General features: G+C 54.5%; 1 protein-coding gene across 2 annotated transcripts in view; it reads right to left on the reverse strand.

Moving 5' to 3' along the window:
- Nucleotides 1-21,831, reverse strand: part of ITPK1 (inositol-tetrakisphosphate 1-kinase) — a 146,841-nt gene that overhangs the window by 25,299 nt on the left and 99,711 nt on the right. For both annotated transcript variants that reach the window (XM_064486214.1, XM_064486213.1), the window contains one exon: nucleotides 19,105-19,222. In XM_064486214.1, coding sequence (XP_064342284.1) covers nucleotides 19,105-19,111 — 7 coding nt within the window. In that variant the 5' untranslated portion in view covers nucleotides 19,112-19,222. The remainder of the gene's footprint in view (nucleotides 1-19,104; nucleotides 19,223-21,831) is intronic.

Consider the following 21,831-nt stretch of genomic DNA (forward strand, 5'->3'; position numbering starts at 1 on the left):
AGGGCGTGACTGGGATGTGCCCCACTGAGCAAGGACACAGGAAGGTGAGCGATCAGGTCAGGCACCTGAGGGAGATGTGCTCCTGGCAGGCGGAACAGCCAGTGCAAAGGCCCTACTTGAGGATACGCTGCCATCTGGACACACAAAGGGACCCAGCCTCTGAGATGAGGACAGTGACATCAGCTCATGGACACAGACGTCATCCGCCTTAGTGGGAGGATCGAGGGAGGAACCAGGCCCCGAGGCAGTGGAGCCAGTGCCTTGGTGGCAGGAGACACGCCAGCCCCGCCCCCTATGAGGGACGGCCACAGGAGAGGCTCCTCCAGCTCCACCATGGGAAAATCACAGCTGCGCCAGCAGCTCTTCTCCCCCAAATAGAATAAAGACTCCATCAGTCAGCACTGGAGCCCGGGAGGCTATTTCTGGTTCCCCGAAAAAAGGCTACTATTGCTTATTTATGTATCATCTTTATTTCTGGATGGGAGCTGGAAAGAGGCTTTTTTTTAGTTAGAAGGTGGGTTGTTCTCTGTCAAGAGCCCTGAAACATCAGCCCCTGGGAACCTGGAACACCCCCTCTTCTCTCTATGCCACCCTCATGGGAGAACGTGAAGCCAGAGGTCCTCGGAGATGGCAAGTCCCACTAGGTCCAGTGAGGGGACGAGAACAGTCCAAGTCCACACACTAGTCACAAGCAGGGTCAGAGCGAGAACCCAGGCATCCAAGTCACACCACTGCCCCGTCCATTCTGCCAGGTAGCCACACTCTCACGCAACTGGTGGCAGCTGCTACAGAACTAACAAGAGGACAGAAGACCAGTGACAAATAGGTGACACAAGAGGATGACCAAGGGTAGGAAGAGGCAGGGAAAGCACTTTGAAGGTACAGTTTTGAAGCCTAACTTTGAACCTGGGGTAACCTATTCATCAGCTGTAACCTTTGGCTAATGGCTGAACAATGCTGGGCCTTGCTCTTCTCATCTGTAAAATGGGAACGAGCACTGCCTCCCTAGAGGGTTGTTGGGAGGCCAGACACATAACAGGCACATAGTAGCAGCTGCTAATTCTATTACTACACTGGATGAGGCCGCTGGGCCACCCACAGGAGAGCGGGGGGATCTGAATCGTGGCCACTGGTCCATACCCAGCTTCGGGGGATGTCGGGTGCTGGGCATCACCCTCCCTGGCTTTCTTGCTGTGCCAGCGGAGCTGGACCTGGGGACAGCTGTGAGACTCTGCCTCAGCTCCCTTCTCCAGGACAGATTTAACTTCTTCACCCAGATGATATCTGATGAAAACAAGACCCAAGGGCAGGGACAGTCCCTGAGGACACACAGGGCTGGAATCCTTTGCAGCTTCCAGGCAGGGCAGGGCCCCGGAGAATGACAGCCATGAGCCAGAGCTGTGCTGAACTAAGAGGAGCTGAAGACAGACCAGGGAAGGGGCCCCGGGGCCCGGAGCCACTGTGTGATCCTGGGCAGAGAGGGGGACTCACCTGGAACATGCCAGGTGAGGACCTTACTGTGTGTGGGGGCTCTGTCTCCCTCTGTAGAACGTTGGTTCCCCGAGGGCAGGGCTGGTGGGCTTTGTTCACTGCTGCAGGCCCAGGACCTGGAACACTGCAGGCATACAGCAGGTGCTCAGCAAGTGCTTGTGAGTGAAGGGACTGACCTTCAGCAGTGCCGTACGCACAAGGCCAGCTCCTTGGGCACTGCGGCCACATCTGGACAGATGCAAGGCCTGTGGGCAGTGTGCCTGGTGCCACCTGACCCACATTCCAGGCTGGCCCTCGTGCCACAGTCACGTTCTCACCCCCCACTCCCCTGAGGCCTGCCCTTCCCCGGTTTGTTCCATCTGAAAACACTGCCAGTTTGTTTCATCTGAAAACACGATGGCAGTCACATCCGTCCCCTCTCAGCCAGGCCATTCACTTCACTGAAGGATTTCCCCTGCAGAAGCATCTTGTTTATCTACTTTGCTCTGGTTGTGGCTGGACTTTCCTTTTTAACTGTTTTCACTGGATGCTGTTGGCACCAGTATTTTCCCATGATTTGGCATTTCCTGGTCACCCGACTGGTGACGTTCCCCTAAAGCCAGACATTTATATTTGTGCCAATTTTCCTCCACACAGCAAGGGCTGACCACCTCTCGTGCATAAGACTTCATGTTTGTGCTAAATCATCTCCACGGGCCAAGCTCCCAGAGGTGGGGCTCCAGGGTGCCCTGGAATCATCATTTCAATGGTTCTTGCCATGCAGAGTCATGTTGTTTCCCAAAGGAACCATGCTTGGGCACCAGGAATGAAGGGTCTTGACCACACACACCTTCCCAGCCCAGGGAATCCCATTTTTAGAAATCTGGGCAGTACCTTTATGAGGAAGGATGGTGGGTGACAAGGTGAATGGCCCCACCCCTGCAGACAGGGCCACTCTGGGGCCAGCAGGCCCCCCAGCAGAGGGAGGCAGGCACGGAGACACTGATGCTGGTGAGGGGAGCTGCGGGCATGATACAGTGAGCAAAAGCCCTGGACCAGGGCCGGGAGACCAGCAAGCGGGTTCCAGCAGCCCTCCTGGGCCCTGGCATGCCCGTGGCTTTCAGGTCTTGGGCTCCTGATCAGTAGAGTGGGGGGTCACAATTTACCATGTCTGTCTACCTGCTGGAGTTGCAGTGAGAATCAAGGACGAGGGAAAAGCGCTGTGGAATATGAGAGATGCCGATAAAGAGGCTGGCTTTTGGTAGCAGCAAGGGGGTGCTGCTGGGCAAGGGCCTGGAGCTGCCATCTGTTCACACCCTCCTCACACACATGATGGGGGAGCCTCTGGGCTCCCAGGTGCCACCGTGAGTTAGGCAATGGCAGGGACCCTTCACCACCCAGCTCCCAACAGGTAGAGAAGTAGAGCCTGTAGGAGCTCCCCAACCCCGTGTGCAGGAGGCAGGGGTGAGGGAGTGTGTGACTCAGATTACTGGCTGGCAGACTGGGGAGCCCCGAAGGGCAGCAGTCCCAGGCCTGCACTCGGAAGCACATGGTTCATGAGGGGGATTCTAACTGCATCCTGGAAAGACCAGGGAGGGCTCCGAGGGAGGAGGCGACATCCCAGTGGGCCTCAGTGAAGGCGGGAGGTTTGGATCCATACAAACCCTCTGTCCTTAGTCGGTAAGCTGCTGCCCTGGCTTGGGGCTCTACCTTTCAGGCAGAGTAGGGGCTCTATGAAGGCGGGGCCTTGTCGACCATGTTCATGGGTGCATCCCCAGCAGACAAGTGAATGAACTAAGCACCGGCCTGGGCTCCCAGCTCTTCCGGCCCGGGGGAGGTAGCCTTATCAAAAGGCAAGTTCACCCATACTCGGCCCAGGGCCCCAGATGCTGCTCTCAAAGCAGGGTTCAGTCCTGCTTTCCTTGGCCACTGCCCATTCCCAGGGGCCCAGGCCGTATGGCAAGAAAAGAGCCTCACTCGGGCGGTGCAGTGGGGAGACTCCTGCATCACTGGGAGCATGCACAGGCAGGGTCAGCAGGGCAGGGTCCGGGCCCTCACTCCATCTGCTGAGAGTTGAGGAGAAACTAGCGCCCTGACTTCACAGGCCCTGGGCCCTTGCACATGCCGGCCCCTCAGCCCTGCAAGCCCTTTCTTCCAGCCCCTTCATGGCCTGGGAAGCTCCTGCTTGTGCTCCAAGCCCTGGGTCAGGCCTCCTCCCTCCTCACAGCCTCCCCTTCTGCACACCTAGGAGGAGGCGCCTTCTCAGAGCTCACCACAGCCTTGCACAGCCCCAGAGGGTCTGCGGGGACTCAGGCTGCCTGGGCATGAACCCCAGCCCCACCTCCTATGGGCTGCGTGACCCCAGACAAGTGACCTGACTTCTGCCTCAGCTTCCTTGCTGGAGAATGAGGACAACAGTACCAGCTTCGCAGGGTCCCCCACTCTTCCATAATGAGAAAATCTACTTTAAAATTATGAAATAGTTCCTAAATACAGTTCCCTCTGGGAGGGGCAGCTCCGCCCTGGGGTGTGGGGAGCTGCAGCGCCCCGGCCTGCCCAGCACCACCCACCCGAGGAGTGGCCCCCAGATGACCTTCCTGCGAGGTGACAGAACAGGTGCCGGGGCTTCTTCCCAGTTGCCTGACTAAATGCTCTTGGACTTTACTAACCAAGGAGCCCCCTTCTTGATAGCCTTATCCCATAAGCATCTTCTCCCCACCGAGGCTGCTCTACCCACAAGCCACCGGATTCCTGGCATCCTGCCCACCTTGTCCACCCTCTAACCCAACACAGCTGCTGGACCCCGGGCCAACTTTCTAAAGCTCCCACCTGTCTACTGGGGCCGCTCTCAACCCAGTAATTGTCCAAGACCGACAGGACTGAAAGTTCAAAGCCTTTCTAGGCCCCTTTAACCTGACCCTGTCTGCCTTCCTGCAATGGGCTGCTGTGTAACCCCCCAAATTCATGTGCTGAAGTCCCCACCTCAGGACCCCAGAATGTGGTACTGTGTTGGAGACAGGGCCTTTAAAGAGGTAATTAAGTTAAAATGAGGTCCTATGGGTGGGCCATAATCCAATCTGACTGATGTTCTCAGGAAGAAGAGACAGACACAGACACAAACAAAGGGAAGACCGTGAGAAGACGCAAGGAGGAGATGGCCGCCTACAAGCCAAGGAGAGAGGCTTCAGAAAAAGCCAGCCCTGCCAGCTCCTTGATCTTGGGCTTCTAGCCTCCAGAACTGTGAGAAAATGCACTTCTGTGATCTACGCCACGCAGTCTGTCGTGGCAGCCCCAGCAGACTAACAGTTTCCGGCTCCTGTCAGAGCAGAGAACCAAGATCCTCCCCAGCCAAACTCTGGCTCCAAGCAGAGCTGTCTCCTCACACCCACCCACCACACCTGGGGGACTCCCCTCCTCCCACCAGTGGCAACAACCCGCTGAGCCAGCATCACTCAAGCTCCTGGGAGAACAAGCTGTCTCGTAAGGATGACGCCTCCCCGTGGCACCTCCCCAGCATCTTCTGCTGGCAGCCTCACGTGCTCCGCCAGCACCTCTCTCCTGCATCACTACCTTGTTTGCGTGCTCACCTCTGGCACCCTACTAAATGTCCACGTTTGGGTTCTGACTTAGCAACCAGGTGGTATGTTCCCTGGGGTCAGGACCTGGCCCTACCCCTAGCCCAGCGCTGCTCTGAGGTGGCAGCCGTCTGTAAGAACTCTCTGACAGGTGCACACGTGTGAGATGAATCGGAGATAGAATAAAAGTGAGCTGTGAGCACTGGAAACAAAAGGAGAAGGGAGAGCTCGGGGGAGCACAATTGACCAGCTCAGGGAGAGAATAGAGGCGGCCTGCACTCCCTGACTGGCCACCGTGTGGCACTGTTGGTCCGGCACAGCCCTGATGACTGTGGGCACGTGGCTTGCATGCGTAAAGCCCTGAGGGCCTGGCCTACCAACCTGCAGACTCCGGTGCTCATGACTCAGCTGGTGCCTGGTTGTTCAAAGTCACCTTCCTCTTGTTGTTATGCTGTCAGGGGGCAGGTTAGGGGGCAGGAGGCACGTGCTCTCAAATTCCAGACAAGGAAAGGCGTTCTGTGTGTTCTGGGCGAAATTTCAGCCTGACAGCAGCTCTGAAAAGAATCTGAATGGCTTTCTGGCTCCTGACGATGGCAGCCACCCAGCGACTTGGGAGAGTCTAGAGGGGGTGGGAGAGCACTGCAGGCCTGGGCCAGGAGGCGGCGTCCAGGAAGGGAGCGGATGACAGGCTCATGGACGAGATGAGATGGAAGTTGGAACTGGTCTCTGATGGGGAGCCAGGCCTGGGCCTGTGGAGGGCATTCCCCGTCCTCACTACAGCTCTGCTGCTCCCACTGTCCCGTCCACCCTGCCTGGCCAGGAAGGGCTCCAGCATCCAGTCACAGCACACCACGCGCCCTCCCCAGGGTGGTGGTCTGCTGTCCTCAGGAGGCGTCCTCTCCTGGGGGGCCCTCACTGCCCAGGTCTCCACGCCCCTCCCCCTCCTTCAGGTCAGTCGGAACCTCTGCTGGGTCCCTCCAGTTACACTGAGGAACCGGACCTGAGCCAGTGAGCCCCAACACCCACCTTCAGTTCACTCTGCGTTCCCTCTACAGAAGGTGACTCCTCTCTCCCTGTAGCCTGAGGGCCTCTCGAGGCTCAGAGGCTGGATTTGTCAGGGAAATCTGTCAGGCTTCAAAAGGGTGGAAACAATCAGACGACAGTGACATCATCATGTGTCTCTTTAGACCCATTCATAGCCCCAGATGAGATGAAATTGGAATCATACGTTTTGTCTTAAGACTTTGATGTTCCAGCCCTTGAAGCAGCATGCCCTAGGGATGTAGGGACTGGGGAGCCTGACTCATGGGAACTGCTTGGAACTCTGCAGGGCTTTGGCCTGATCCCAGGAGAGGCAGATCCTCATCCTCGTAGCCCCTCGCAGGCTTCGGGTGTACGCAGTGGTGGCCTAGGTGCTTCGGCTCCAAGCCTAGGTCCACCGTCTGGCCCTGGGCTGGCTGCCTCTCTGTGCCTCAGTTTCCACATCCACAAGATGAGGGTGACACCAGCACCTACCAATGAGGACCCCAGTGAGGACTAAATAAGTCATGTGGGTGACCGTGCAGTGGGAAGCACCAGGTGAGGCCTGGCTGCTGCTGGTCAGAGTAGGGTCTGCTCCTTCTTGCTCTGAGGCCCAGCCAAGACCTGGGCGTCCATTTGGAACCTACAATGGGGTTGAGGGCTCCCCCGGAGCTAGGACTGTCCAGGAGTATCAGGTATAGGACACAGGTGCCCCGTGAGGTCCCCTCTCTGGGAAAAGGGAGGAGAGAAGGCCCTGCCCGCTGTTCAGGCACTGAGGAGCTCAAACGGAGCCGGAGGGTAAGAGAGGCTAATAGTGGACAATGCCACCCGGGTTCCTGGGCTGCTCGGGACCCAGGTTCCTGGGCAGCCTGGGGCGAGCCTTCCCTGGGCACTCTGGGCACTGCTCACCATCCAGTTCACCCAGTGTCTGAGGGGAAGAAGGGCTTGACACCTTGGAAGGTCACGTGAGGACAGTGGACATGCAGGAAGCCCAGGGCCCCGTCCACCAGGCCCCTGGCCGCACAGAGCAGGCAGTGACCTGGAGGCCTCAGGGCTCAGGAGCCAGCCCTGGATGTGCTCCCGGCAGGACCCTCTGAGGGGGTCCCCGCAGGACCCTCAAGGGGAGAAGTGACCCTTCCTGAGTGTGGATGGGCTCACCCTGTCCCTGCCACTCACATGGGGGAGAGGGGCAGGCGTGCTGTGTGAAGGCCCAGCCTGGCGGCACCACCCACTCCACACCCCTCCCGGCCCTGCTGCCCTCAGGATCAAGTCCAGGCTCCTTAACCAGTCCTCAAGGTCCTCCAAGACCAAGGCCCTGCCTATACCTCCAGCCCCCCTCACCTCCTCCATCAAGCCCTGGACAAAACAGGCTTCACTCAATTTCTCAAGCAAGACCCTGCCTCTGGGTGCTGGCTCAGGGCCCCAGGGTGTGCCCCCCACCAACTGGAATGCGGTCACCCTGCCATGAAGCTTTGCTGGGTGTCCATCTCCCTGGCAGGACCAGGACTGTCTTGCTCACCTCCGTATGTGTGGGGCCCCCAGAGCTGAGAACACAGAGGTCTCAGGTGTACGCAGTGAGAACACAGAGGCTGTGCTTTGTGCAAAGCTGTGAGGCCTAAAACATGCCTCTTCCCATTGTATGTCCCCAACTGCATGCTCTCGAGCGTGGGGTCCGGCAGTGTGCAGGCTCTCAAGCCCAGGCCACAAGGCTCTCCTTCTTGGGGCACACACCTACCTCAGGGGCCCAGAGCTGCCAAGAAGTCGGGCAACTCTGCGGGTATCACGCTGAACAACCACATGGGATCTGATGGGAGAACCCACTCTCTGAGCCCAGTCCAGCCCCAGATTCGTGGGCAGAACAAACCTGTGATTGTTCTGAGTCACTGTTTCGGCTTACGCAGTAACGGGTGACTGGAGGCTGACAGCTGACCCGTGAGAGGCACACAGGCAGGCCGACTTCAAATGACAGCCAGATACGCGGATCTGTGCCAGCCCCGCCCCACTCACCAGCCAGCCTCAGCTCCCATGGCTGATTCCTCTAGTGATGCCAAGGGGGAGATTATGGTTGTCACCTGCACTGTGTGCAGGAGGAAACAGGCTGAGAGGTTAAGTTCTGTCTTCAAGGTCAGAAGAAAGGAAGGTAGCCAGTGAGGTTCGGCAGAGCTGCAGTGTGGAGTGGGAGGGCTGAGACGTCACCAGGCGAGGGATGGGCAGGGTCCACGTGCCCTAAGATGCCCAGCACAGACCACAGGGCACAGAGATATCTAATATCAATCAAATTCCACTTAAGTGTACTGTTTGCTCAGTGTGACAGGCAGAATCCGAAAACGGCCCCAAAGATTCTGTCCCCAGCATACCTTGCATAATCCCAGGGACAGTAAATACGACGATTTTAAATATGGTGATTAGGTTATGTTACATTATTGATCGTAAAATGGGGAGATTATCTGGGTGGCCTGACTAAATCACGTGAGCCCTTGAAAAGCAGTTCTGTTGGAAGAAGAAGTCAAGAAATCTGAGGCTCAGGGAGGGCTGGACAGCTGCGGCTGGCCTGCAGGTAGAGAAGCCCGTGGGAAGGAACGCGGGGGCTGCAGGCGCAGAGGGCGGCCCCCTGCTGACAGCCAGCCAGGAAACTGGGACCTCAGTCCTACAGCCACAAGGAATTCATTTCTGCCCACAAGCGTGAGCTTGGGAACGGGTTCTTCCTCGGGGCCTCCCAACGAGAACTCGGCCCAGCTGACACCTTGATTCCAGAGACCAGAAACCAGCCACGTCAGGTAGACTTCTGACCTACTGATAACAGACGGGGTCTACTGAAAGCCACGCAGCTTGGAGTTCTCTGTTAAGCAGCAATATGCTCAGTTACTAAGACTTTTCAAAGGGGGGCCTTGACTATGTCATTTGGAGACACTGGCATGGTATTTCAACAGTGGCGGCCGCCTCCACCCTGCTCCCTGGAGGCTTTTGAGGGGCCCGAGGGCTCTGCTGCAGCTGCCACCTCCTCGCTAGCAGCCTGATCCCCAGCTCCCCGGCTACAGGCAGGCTGTCGGGGGAGACGCTGGAGGGCGGGGAGCCAGTCTGAAATTGGGGGAAGTGGCTGCTTCTGGGCAGGGACAGAGGGGAACAAAGGCCACAGGCCTGACGTGGCCCTGCCAGCTGGACAAGGAGTTTCCCTCCCGGCTGACTCAGCTAATGACCTGTTTCATCTCGACAAGGGGACAACGTGCTGTTTGCACCCGGCGAGCTTGAGGCCAGGAGCAGGGGAGCCAGACACGGGCCTAGGCGGAGACAGGGACATTCCTGAGTCCCATGCCAGCTTATGGAAACGGCTGCTGGAAACGCGGATTAACTCCACGGCAGCTGCTTCCACTGATTTATGGCCCCTTTCGGACCCAAAGGCTTGCTGCCCCGCTCGGCTCCAACTCCCAAAACGCAGCAGCTTTTTTTTTGTTTTCAAGGCTTCTTAAAAATAATATTTAAGTGCTCTCTCTGGCAGGACATATTCTAAAAGTAGGACAGAAAATGTCAGCTTGGCCCCAGTGCAAACACGAAGCTTCCAGCAATGAAACAGTCCGTATTTTTAAAGAATGAGACAACTTAACCCAAAAAAGGGTCCTAGCCAATCAGTAAGACAAAGACCAACAACCCAACAGGAAAATGGGCAAATGACATGAAAGGAGTCAGACACAGAAGAAACGCAAAGGGACAATACACACATGAAGAAATAAATGCTCACTCTTGCCAATAATGGAAGAAATGCAAATTATGGTAAGACAGTTATTTCCCTGGCAGCTTTGCACAATTAGGAGTAATATTTGTTCAAACTTTTGGAAGAACAATCCAACAATATCAGCAAAGTGAGAAATGTTTATAATAGTCTTTGGGAAATTCCACTTCTGGGGATTAGTTTTACAAAACTATGAGAAGACCTGTGTTATTGCAGCTCAGCTTGTTCAAAGAAAAAATCCAGACCAAACTGGAATGGCTTTATGAGGCCAATGTAACTGAGCAAATTAATGATTTTTTTCATTCACATGCTGAAATATTATGTTGCCATCAATAAGGGCAGATCAGACCTAACCTTCCTCATGTTCATGGACATGGAAAGAAGCCAAGACATACATTCAAGGGAGAAAAAGCAAGTTATATGAGAACACAAATAATATGATGCTGTTTCAATTTTTTTTTTAAAGCACATGTGTATTTACACATGCATGAGAAGGGCCTTAGAAGGATGAATTCCACACTTAAGAGCAGCTGCTTCTGGGAAGTGAGGTGGGGGTTAAACAGGTTTGAGTCACTGGCAATCAGGACCCTGACTGTTGATAGAGGGAATTCAAGCCCAGAGAGATCTGTGCAGGCTTAGGGGTCAGCAGACCTCTTTCATTGATTCTAAGATGTGGTTTGTTTGTTTTTTTTTTCATTTTCCATCTCTAAAGTTGAGATGTGTCTCATCATTGAGAGTGTGTCATAATTTAATTAGCATTTTTTCTTTATTAGTGAATTTAAACTATCAGTTTCTAAAATTCAGTATACCTCCCTCTGGGAGACTAAAGATTCACATTAGCACATTAAAGGCTCTGAGAAGTCCTGCAGCAAAGAAATGTGTACAGTCCCAATTTCTCCAACATATCTGACACAACCCCTGATTTTTCCTTTTTCTTCTTACTTCTCATCTTTGCTTCTCCCTTTGTTTACACACGAGATCATGCTGGGGCTCCATGAGGTGCCCCCACTCGCAGATGTCTGAGAAGTCCCTGTCACTTTCCAGTGTAACTGGGCGAAGGGAAGCACACCTGCTTTTTAAAATTCTGTATAAAGATGATTTGTAAATATCACAATAGCAAGTGCTGTCATCAAGAACCATCAATGGATGCTTTAAAAAAAAAAAAAAAAGGCCAGCAAAAGCATGACAAGAAACAGGATGGCTGCAAAGTATCTCCTTATGAGATAACTGCCGACTACAGAGAGGAAAAACAGAAATTTCCAGACAACAACCAGTCTGACAAAATAATCAGTTAACCAGAGGGAAGACATACCGACGCCACGCCCTCCTGACTAGAGGCGGGAACAGCATTGCTGGTGCGGCGCCCCTGCCCCAAATGCAGCACCTCTACGAACCTCCACTTAATCAGGGGAAAACATCAACCCAAACTGAGGGACACGCGGCAAAATAAACAGTCAAGGCTCTTCCAAAGTGTCATGGTTATGAAAGACAAACAAGCTGTAGCCCCCTTTCCAGGTAGGGGGAGACCACAGGAGGATGGCCAGACGGGATCTGGGACAGGGGATGGGGTAGCACAGGACAAGTGCAGAAATTGTTTAATTACAGTATTGCTCCTGACGGGAATGTCCTGGCTTAGAGACTTGTTTCATGATTACAGGAGACGTTAACACCAGACGCAGCTGTGCAAAGGGCATACAGGCACTTTGTAGCATTTTGGGCAACTTTTCTTGGGAAGTCTGAAATTTCTTAAAAATAAAAATTATACTTAAAAAAATTGTATTCTGTCAGCCCTCTGTATCACGGGGTTCAACCAACCATGAAGAGAAAATATTCAGGAAAAAAAATCCCCAAACTCCATTAAGTTCCAGAAAGCAAAACTTGAATTTGCCATGTGCCAGTAAGTATATAGCATTTATATCATATTTACAACCATTTACATAGCATTTACATGGTATTGGGTATTATAAACAATCTAGAGATGATTTAAGGTATATAGGGAGATGTGCAAATACTATGTCATTTCACATAAGGGACTTAAGCAGCCTCAGATTTTGGTATCCATGGGGGGTCCTGGAACCAATCCGAAGGACAACTGTAATGCGAACTTCACAATAAATCCACAAAACTGATGTAATTAAAAATAATCACACATGATGCTTTTACAAATGTGGGTGTGGGTGCTCGGGAAGGATGGAGGGAGGGGGAGCACTGCCCCGGAGCAGAGCTGGGGACCTAGTTACGGAGTCACAGAGGCCACAATCAAGGATGCCAGCATGCATTTACTGCTAAAAAGAAGTACGGGGTGTGGTCTGAAACCCACAACACAGCGTCACCTAGGATAATTACCATCAATTGAGTATTTATGCCTTAAATGCATAACCAAGTTTAATCCTTACAATAACCCTGTGAGGATGGGACCGCTATCATTATCCCCGTTTTACATACAGGAAAGCTGAGGCTCTGTGCAGTTATATAACTTGTCTACATGCACACGGCCAGGCCGTCTGATTCCAGGTTCACCACAGCACTGCTTCTGAAAGGACCACTGCAGAGGCATGCGTCCCACTGAAATAGAGCACTGGACTGAGTCGGAGGCATGGAGTGGCCCACAGTTAGTCCTTCAACCTCTCCAAGCTTCTCTCCTCATCTTTAAAAATACAGAGAACAGTTTTGTGGGCGTCAAGAGCTCAAGATCTCTCTGAGCTGGGAAGACACTAGGTGGTCTCAGGTTCACACTGAAGCATAAATGACTGCTGTCTGATACTTTCTGATCAACCTGACCAACAAGAGTGTTTTGAGTATCTGTCTGTCCAACTGTGTCCCAGGGAAGAGATGCTGAGATTTCTTACCTGAGCACTGGGGGACTGAGCATGAAGGGGGAAAAACGCTCCTGGGAGTCTCAAGTCTACAGAGGTCAGTCATCTCAACAAGGGGAAAGGGAGCGGCAGGTCTCAAAGATGGTGTCTGGTTCACCTGCTGGCCCAGGTCAGCCCTGCACACACAGGGCTGTGGGGACAGGCCTGGAGGAGCAATCAGGGCTGGGTGGGGTGGGAGATCTGTGGGTCAGAAGGAAACAGGGGTTCCCAGCAGGGTAAGGAGGCATGGGGCAGGCCTGAGCACCTCCGTGTGCCAGCAGATGAGCAGGAAGTCGGGCATCTCGTCCACAGCCTCCATTTTCTCAACTGAAAAAGGGGAACATTACAGTTGCCCTGGGAGGATTAGCAACAAGGAGAGGAGAAGCTGCCCACCCAGGGCCAGGCCAGGTCCAGTGTGTTCTCCTCATACCTTCTGGGCAAGAGGAGAAATGGGAGAATCACCAGGACTCGGGATTCACTTAAGTCCCCAGAGCTGGGCCAGGTTTAGGACCAGCTGCCTCCCAATGCCAAGGTGGGGCCACCTTGGCCCTACAGGGCGTGCCCAACCCACCCTCCTGCTCTGCAGACCCCCACCTCCAGCTGAACATGGGGTCTCTGCCTGGGTGGCTAGAAGGCTGACATGAAAAAGAGGACAATGTTTCTCCCAGATGCCCCAAAGTCCTGAAAGGGCACATCCGACAGCCCCCGCCTCCCCGTCAGCTCACGGGGTCCAAGCCTCTTCTATGGCCACCTGCTCCAGGCCTGGTCTGGTGCAGTGTCCTCCCTGACACCAGACCCTCGGCCCTGTGGGTGGGGCAGGCCTGGAGTTGGGGAGGACACCCAGCTCCTCACAAGTCCAGCCGGTAGGTGTATGAAGCATTTTCTGGTGGGTTGATCTAGAACTCCAGCCTCTTGTACAAAATCAGGGCTGGAGGCTGGCCCTGACTCAGAAGCAAGAGTCCTCAGGGGGCCACACCCCAGTCCTCTTTGTCCTTCATGACTTCAGGCCCCATTACTAAGTACCAGCTTCTGCCACATGCCTCCCGTCCAAGCCGCAGGCGCCCTGTGGGACCAAGGAGAGGAGCTGAGAGCACCCGGTGCCCCACTCTGGGCCTCGACTGCTGCAGTGAATAGGGCCAGACCTCCCGCACGCCTGCTCCCCAGAGGTGATGGCAACCCTGCCCCGCAGGTGAGCAAACGACTGAGAGGGGTCAGTGCCTGCCCAGGCCACACGGGCAGGGCTGAGACTTAAGCACAGGCTTGTCAGTGCCAAAGCCCTGTTCTGTTCCACTACAATGTGTTGCTGTGCTCAAAGAGGACAGGGCTTTTGTCTCCTCAATAACCATATGGGGCAGAGACTCCATGACTGAAAGAGAGCTGCTGGTCTCTCTCCCAAGTGGGCATCAGGGACCTTCTCTGGACACTGTCATCGCCTGGACACCAGAGGGCGCCCGGGAGCAGTGCCAGAGCCCCCCACTGCCTCCATCGTGGCCTCGGCCCCTTGTCGTCAGGCTCAGGGACAGTGTGGGTGGAGAAGGCAGGACACAGTGGGGTGGGGAGCCGGATTCAGGAGCCACTGGCTAAGAGGATACCCAAATGGGGTGAGTTCAAATCCCAGCGCTGCCCCTAGTAGCTCTGCGGTCTTAACCAACTAGTCTCAGTGCATGTCAGCGTCCTCCCCGCTGCGGGCTGGGATCTGTGCCTTTCTCGCACGGTCATCATTAGGATGAAATTAGCTAATACAGTGGCTGGCGTGCAGCTAGTGCTGCCAGAGCGCCACCTGAGCACTGACAAAGCAGCTCCAGAGGAACGGTGCCTTGCAGGCCACACAATGCAAGGGACACAGGTGGACCTGAGGCCTGGGCCTCGACCCCAGGACCCCTCCAGCTCTCTCCTCTCCCGCCCACAGCCCTTTAGCAACTCACCAGGGGCGGACAGTCGGCCCCCACCTCTGAGTGAGAGCCCCCAGCTCGAGACGGCTGCTCTGTGGGAATAATTTCTCCCAGGCCCTACGGAGTGGTATTTTCCCTTTGCTTGCTGTTTAGATTACTCCATTTCAATCTGGCCTCCAAACAGCCTCCAAGATGAGCCCTGATTAAATTCCCATAAAACCACAGGCAGAGACGCTCGATCTGTGGTGTGTGCCTCCCTCCGCAGGGAGGCCCAGCGTCCGGATTGCCATCTGTCACCACCAGAGCGCATGCGTGAGAGATGCCGGGGGAGCCACACCTCATCAGCAGCCATCATCAGCTCAGGAAGGCCTCTGAGTCCTTTGCCCTGTGGCCTGAGACCCTCCACCAGCTGCCACTCGAAGGAGACAACCCCGTCATCCAATCACAGCTTTCTCACCCAAGGCTTCAGGCAGTTCAGGGGCTGGCTAGAGTCTTGCTCAGAACCGCTCAGCCTGGAGTGGCAGAACCAGGCCTTGGTCAGACTTCAACCTGAAAATCCTGGCCCTATGCAGCAGAGCAGGTGCCCATGAGAGAAGAGGCCTGGAGACCTGTGTCCAGCAATCTTGGCTTGTGACACAGCCTCCTCCACCCCCATCAATTTCCAGGAAGCTCCTATACTTGGTTTGAATTGGATCCAGGTTCAGTACCATCTGTGCCTCTGGCCAAAGGGTGTGGGTACAGCCCCACCCAGAAGCGATCATCTATTAGAGAAACCTGTGGCCCAGGCACTCTGGGGTGGGTCACTCTGTAAGCCTACTGACTTCACTCTGTCTGAGCTGCTGTATGGAAGGGACTTGCTGCTGAGGCCACCCACCCTGGCCAGCTGGACAGGGAAAGGTCATTCTAAGAGTCATTCACATTCACTCATGGATTCTGCAGACAGGAACCCACTTGCAGAAGGTGGGGAGGCAGACAACTAGTTGTCCCCAAAAAACTCATTCTTCCCCTTCTTCCATGGTGACAGAGCTCCCAAATTTTAGCTGGGCACATGGTTGCTCAAAATGAAGACCACATTTCCCAGCTCCCTTGGAGCTCAGTGACTCAGTTGGCCAATGAGGTACGGACAGAGAGCATCACTGTAGCTTCCAGAACTTTTCCTTAAATGATAACTTGGGATATTTCTCTTTGCTTTCTTTTCCTTAGCCCCCTCTCCATCCTAATGTCTAGATTTTGGATGTGATAGTTGGAGTTTCAGCACTGCCTTGGACCAGAAAGGCCACACCACAGAACAATGAGCCCGAGGAAGCCTGGGCTCCCGCTGTCGCTTGCCAGCACTGGGTGGCCTTGCCCTGGGCTTTCACATGAGAGAGCAACGAAGTCCATCTCCGTTAATCCAGCCTCCTCTCGGGTCTCTGCTGTGGCAGCAACCTTAGCAGCAGGCTTGAGACCAATAGGTCTGAGGCAGGAAGGACCCTGTCTCCCCTCCAGGCTCTGAATTAGAAAAAGATGAGCTCTGGGAACTAGAACTGAGATGGCACCAACCACTCCAAGTGGCATTAAGTACTCAGAGAGTGAGGCTGGGAGCTCCAGGCAGGAGGCCTCCCCTGCTGATGCTCTGCATGGAGACGGAAGGCCCGCCTGGGCGTGGACCCTTGATCCGAGAGCCCTCCCCATGTGTCACAGCCCACAAGCCCACCCCCACTACAGAGCAGGGAGCCTCGGTCACCTCCCTGCAAGAGCCTCCCCCCTTTCTTCTTTGCAGCCACCCAGGCTCTCTGAGGACAGGGAGAGCCGCCTTGGCCTCGGGGATGGTGACAACTCCAGGAGTCTCTGCCAAGCCCCTTCTCCCAACATAAAAGCAGCATCACTTGGACTGCTGAAATCGAGGAACTTCAAGGGTAATTATGGCCCTTTATGGTAGGCCTAACGGGGCTGTGTGCCTCCAGGAAGAGCAGGTGTGGCGCAGGGAGTGCCAGGGATGCACTTTCCGGAGAAGGTTCTCTGCATCTGCGTGGGGGAGCAGCCTCGGCCTCTGGGAGGATGGGAGGTGGGAGCCAGCAGTGCTTCAACAGCCCCTGGGTGGGCAGGAAAAGGCTCCAGGAAGTCCCAGCCTTTGCCTGCCCTCCTGGAAGAATACCGGCCCGGCTCGGCGTGCACGATAAGGAAAACCCAGGGAGCAGCGGTCACGGCCCACCCACGCAACAATGCCTGCTGGCCCAGGACCAAGCCTGTCTCTTGAGTTTGGTCAACAAGTTCTCGCAGGCAGCTCCTCAGATGACAGCACCTGAGTTTGAGGGGCTGGTCACCAGCCCGTAGCGTGGGTGGGGGTGGGTCATGAGCATCAAGGTCTCAGGCCCCCCTGCACTGCCTACCTAAAAAAATGTATTCTCATCTCCTCACTCACCAGCTCATACACCTTCAAAGGCTGCTCACGAATGGAGTCCCCAGTTGCACGAGGTGTTCTCAGTCCCCCTCTGACCGATGGTCTGCAGGTCTGTGCAAGTACCCCACACTTCGGCTCTCTGCCCGCTTTGCTCACACCCTGCCCTGTGTGGGAGGCCCAGGCTGTCACCCTCTCAGTACTCACCCACCAGGGACAGGCCTCCTTCCTATGTACCCTGCGGTCTAGCCCGTCGCCGCTGCCTGAACACGCATGATCACACTCCAGGCCTGAGCTCACCCTTGACCCCAGCCCTGATTATCTGCCCACAAAAATGGAAAGAGATCCCAAGGTCCAATCCAGATGCCTCAGCCCTTTCCCCTATAACAGGAGCAGTGACAGTGCCTCCCGTTTCTGGGTGACCCCATGGGCTGAGGCCTGTGCTAAGTGCTCTTCAGACATCATCCCGTTATCCCAACCCCAGGCCCCATGGATAAACCACTTATTTTTTACTCATCTTACAGAAAACAGACAGGGCCAGGTCAACAGACTTGGCCAAGACCACACAGCAGCAAGATTCAGACACAATCTCAGTCCACATCTACAAAAGCTTGTACATTTCACTCCAAAAAGCCCTCTCAGCAGAGCCCTCCCCAAATCCCCAAATCCCCAAATCAGAAGGCATCACTCTTCTAAAGGACTTGGCTCAACTGCTGACCTGCAACTCTGCCCACTAACCAGGCCCTCCCGTCTTTTACCATCCCCTCCTGTTCCTTCACACATAGCTGGGAACACACACACTTCCTGGGAAGAGACGGATTTCCTTTCCAGCACCAACGTTCAGCCAAAGCATCACTTTAGATCTTCCTTTTCATCTGGGGGTTCTGGTTGGACTCAGGAAAGGAATGCAAAGGGAATATAAATTGACATGGTCACTGACTTCAGATCCAAGGAAAGAGGCCAGCACCCATGTCTTCCACAGAGCACACTTTAGAGAACCAAGGGTCCATGACTGCTTCCATGCCAGGGGCTTGCTTGATCCAGGGCCCTCTGACTATGGACATGAAAGTCAAGCTTAGGAGTCAGGAGCTGGGGAGCCTGAGTTGGAGAGACCTGGCTAGATTCTGGCTCTGCATTGACAGGCTGTGTGATGCTGGCCCAACTGCTAACCTCTCAGAGCCTCTTCTGCAAAACAGGGAGGATGATCCTGTCCATTTTCATACGCACCAGAGGAGAAAATGTAAGAAGGCTCAGCTCAGCCCAGGGCTGGGCACTCACATGTACCCAATAAATCCTGCTCGTGTTATTCCCAGGCTAGTCCTGTGAACCAAAATACCACTGGGCCAACCATCACATGAACGACACCTGGGGCCAGGTCAGAGATCCAGGCAGTCCCTTCTGGCCACACACACAGCATCTGAATGGCAGGAACAGGGACTGCCACTCTCACCTCTAAGATGAACCCTCCCCCAGCCCCAGGGCCCAGGCAAAAACTTTTTCTTAAAGTTAAACAAGAACTCAGCAGGGGACGCGTGGACCAGGCGGAGGACTAGGAGGTTACCGTTAAGGTGAATCTTTCCAAAAAGCCCTTCTCACATAAACAAACACCTCGGAAAGACAGTCTGACTTCTCCAGAGCTGCCCTGCCCTGGGAGGTGGGGAGGATGAGTCCTCAGGGGCAAGAGCCTGGAGCTGGCAGGAGGCGCTCAGGCAGCTAAGAGGGAGGCTCCTGCCTGCGAGAACAGAGCGTACCCCGCGAGGTCCAGCCGCCACATTACATATCTCCATGTGTTTGATGAAAGGCCCTGTAATTTCTCTGTTTTCCTCTTTTGCCCCGTTACATAACTCCACCCGCCCGGCTGCCACTGAGCTATTCTGCACACATTTCTGCTCTCTAACCACTGTGTTATCTGGACACTTCATCACCACTCATGGGTTTAAGACAACAAAACAAAACCGTCTTGAAGTGGTTGGAGCCACTCTCCCAAAGAGCACCCTAGGGCTTTTATTTCCTAACTCTGCTGGTCACAGTTGGAGAAGGAAAGGTCCTCCCCAGAATGTTCAATTGCCTCCCATGTGAAAGTGCTTAAAAAGACCAGACTCCCCTCGTCCCACCCCATACAAAGGCCACCTTGTGTCCATGGGGTGAGCCAACTGCCACGGAGGCCGAGCGACATGTGCCGTACCTTTCATGTAGGCCTCGATCTTCCGGATGAGCTCATAGGACTTGGAACGGTCGAGCAGGGTCCTGATGGCAGGAAGGGGGTCCAGGACAATGGTCTCGGGGTGGGCATCGATGTACTCCTGAAAGGAAACCACACTCCTTCCGGTTAGAGAGGAAAGACTGATGCTGAAACGAGGGTGACTAGCAAGATTTCATCCCTGTGTGCCCTCCCCGCATCCATCCCTCTCCTCCATTCCCCCCACCAGCCCTAACTTCTGGTTGAGGTTTCACCTGGTCTCAGGAAATGGTCTCCACCCACTCAGCCCCACGGGGATCACATGACTTTGGTCAGACCAATCAACACGTTCCCCCTCCTGGGGCTGCAGGCTCAGGAGAGCACGTGACCTGAGTCTGTCCAATCAGAGGCAGGCCCAGTGCTCTTGCTGGGAATGCTGGGAGAAGAGCACTCTCCCTCCCTGAAGACAAGAGGAAGCAGGGAGACTGGGCAGTTGGGCACAGTCACCCCAGGATCTGAAGGAGACGTCTGACGGAGCCAAAACTCAAAATGGAGCCCAAACTGAGAAAACAGCCGAGAAAAGGAGAACAACTGGGTTCTAGTCGGCTTGACTCCTGGATAAAGCCTCACCTGAAACAAGATCTGCTCCATGTGTTGATTATGTTCAGTGGGAGTGGCCAGCACCTTGCACTGATATGGCTCTGAGGCAGGGCTGGGGACAGTGGGCTGCCGGGACTTAGAAGGTCTGTGGGAAGGCATGGTGATGACACTCGCTGGGGAGCAGCCACCCCAGCCTTTAAGTGCTCACTCCAAGTGCTTATTAATACCTACTAGCTTCATGGCAGATTGTGGAAATGCAAGCGGAACTGTGATAAGATGAGCCTTTAAGGAAGTTACAATGTTCTTGGGGAAATAACACCGAGGCACGTGGGAAACAAGAAACCATTATCTGTAACGGAATTTAACAAAAGACAGCAAAATGTTTCCAGGAAAAGAACACAGGGATCTTGGCCCTGCCATGTGTCATCTCTGTGACTCCAGGAGCTCCCGGTCACATCAGTGGGCTAGAGCAGCTTGTCAAGGAAATGAGACCACCCCTCTGGTTCTAAGACTCTAAGGACAAAAATGGAGACTGCTGGAGTAACAGGAGAGGGGCTCGGAGAGAAGGCTGGGCGTAAGGAAGGCCATTTACCAGCTGTTGTTACTGTGAGTTGAACTGTGTCCCGCCCACAGATCTGTTCAAGTCCTAAGCCCCAGTCCCTGAGAATGTGCCCTTATTTGGAAATAATGTCTTTAAGATGTAATCGAGTTAAGATGAGGTCATATCGCATTAGGTTGAACCCTCATTCATTGATTGGTATCTTCAAGACCAGGACTGTTTGGACACAGGGACACACAGGGAGAGGGCTGTGTGATGACGGAGACAGTGACTGAAGTCAGCTACAAGGCAAGGATCGCCACCAGCCACCAGAAGCCAGGAGAGGCGTGGAACAGATTCTCCCGCAGAGCCTCCGGAAGGAACCACCCCCCGCAGACAGCTTGATTCTAGACTTCTAGCCTCCTTAACTGAGAGAGAACGGGTTTCTATTGTTTTAGGCCACTCAGCCTGTGGTACTTTGCCCCAGCAGCCTCAGGGAATGAATACACCAGCTTAATTCACAGCTCCCATCCACGAGACGAGATCAGTCTGGGAGGTCAGCAGAGGCCGAGGAAAAGCCACAATGCTTCTTTTCTAGTAAACCTTATCAGCAAAAAGAAAGCTCCATTTGGGATGATTTTTTTTTTCCAGTGAACCAATTTTGGTTCCCAGCAATCATTTTAAAGAGCTCTCAACACAAAAGCCAGATTCACATCTATTTCTCTGAAATCTGCTCCTGCCTTGTGTTTCATACCAGAGTATCTGGTCATGGGCTCATGGGCGTCTTTTTCTCTGAATGTTAAAATTTTAAAAAAGTCTGCGTCCCTAAGGGGTGGTCAGGGCACGCATCTGAGGAGGCCTTCCTCCTGTCCTCACACCCGTGAACTCTGTGGGTCCTCCATGTTCTCACCCCACCAAGGTCCTCTCCCAGCAGCCGCACCTGCAGACCCAAATGCAGAACAGAAGCTGCCTTCACGGCCTCCTCCTCTCCCTGAGAGACTGGCCCCTGGCCCTGCTCGTATGGAATGAGCCCAGCAGCTGATGTGGGGGGGCCTGCATCTGGCACACACAGGTGTCCTTAAGGAAGGGTTATCCCGGGCTGCCCTCAGGCCAAGGGGCCATGTCCAGTTCTCTCTCCTGCGGCCTCAGCCTTACCCAGGTGCCTGAAGCTCTCTGCCGCGGGCTCCCCAGCGGCAGCTCTTCCTGTGGGCACTGCTCCTCTCCCAGGGCTTGTTCCCCTGAACCAGGCCTACGCTGTCACAAGAGCACATCATTCATGAGAAACCGAGATTGACATATACGACTGAAAGTACATCAATGTCCTCATGTTAAAAGGTCATCCGCTCAACAACCTTCACGTCATCCACAGCTCTCAGGGCATCGTGCAGGGTGCAGCCGATGCTGGATGAACAACAGCCTTCCACGTCTTCCTTTACTGGATCTGGCCAGTGAGAATCCTGGCAGATAAATTCACCTTCTGGGTTATGAACTGAAAGCAGTTCAGTGCTCTCACCGCCCACCCGGCCCGTCGTGCCGGGAAGCAGCCGGGCACAAAGGAGATTGGGACTGGGAGTCAAGAAACCCAGGCTCCCGCT

The sequence above is a fragment of the Camelus dromedarius genome, chromosome 5, assembly GCF_036321535.1.
Source record: "Camelus dromedarius isolate mCamDro1 chromosome 5, mCamDro1.pat, whole genome shotgun sequence".
Classification (NCBI taxonomy): domain Eukaryota; kingdom Metazoa; phylum Chordata; class Mammalia; order Artiodactyla; family Camelidae; genus Camelus; species Camelus dromedarius.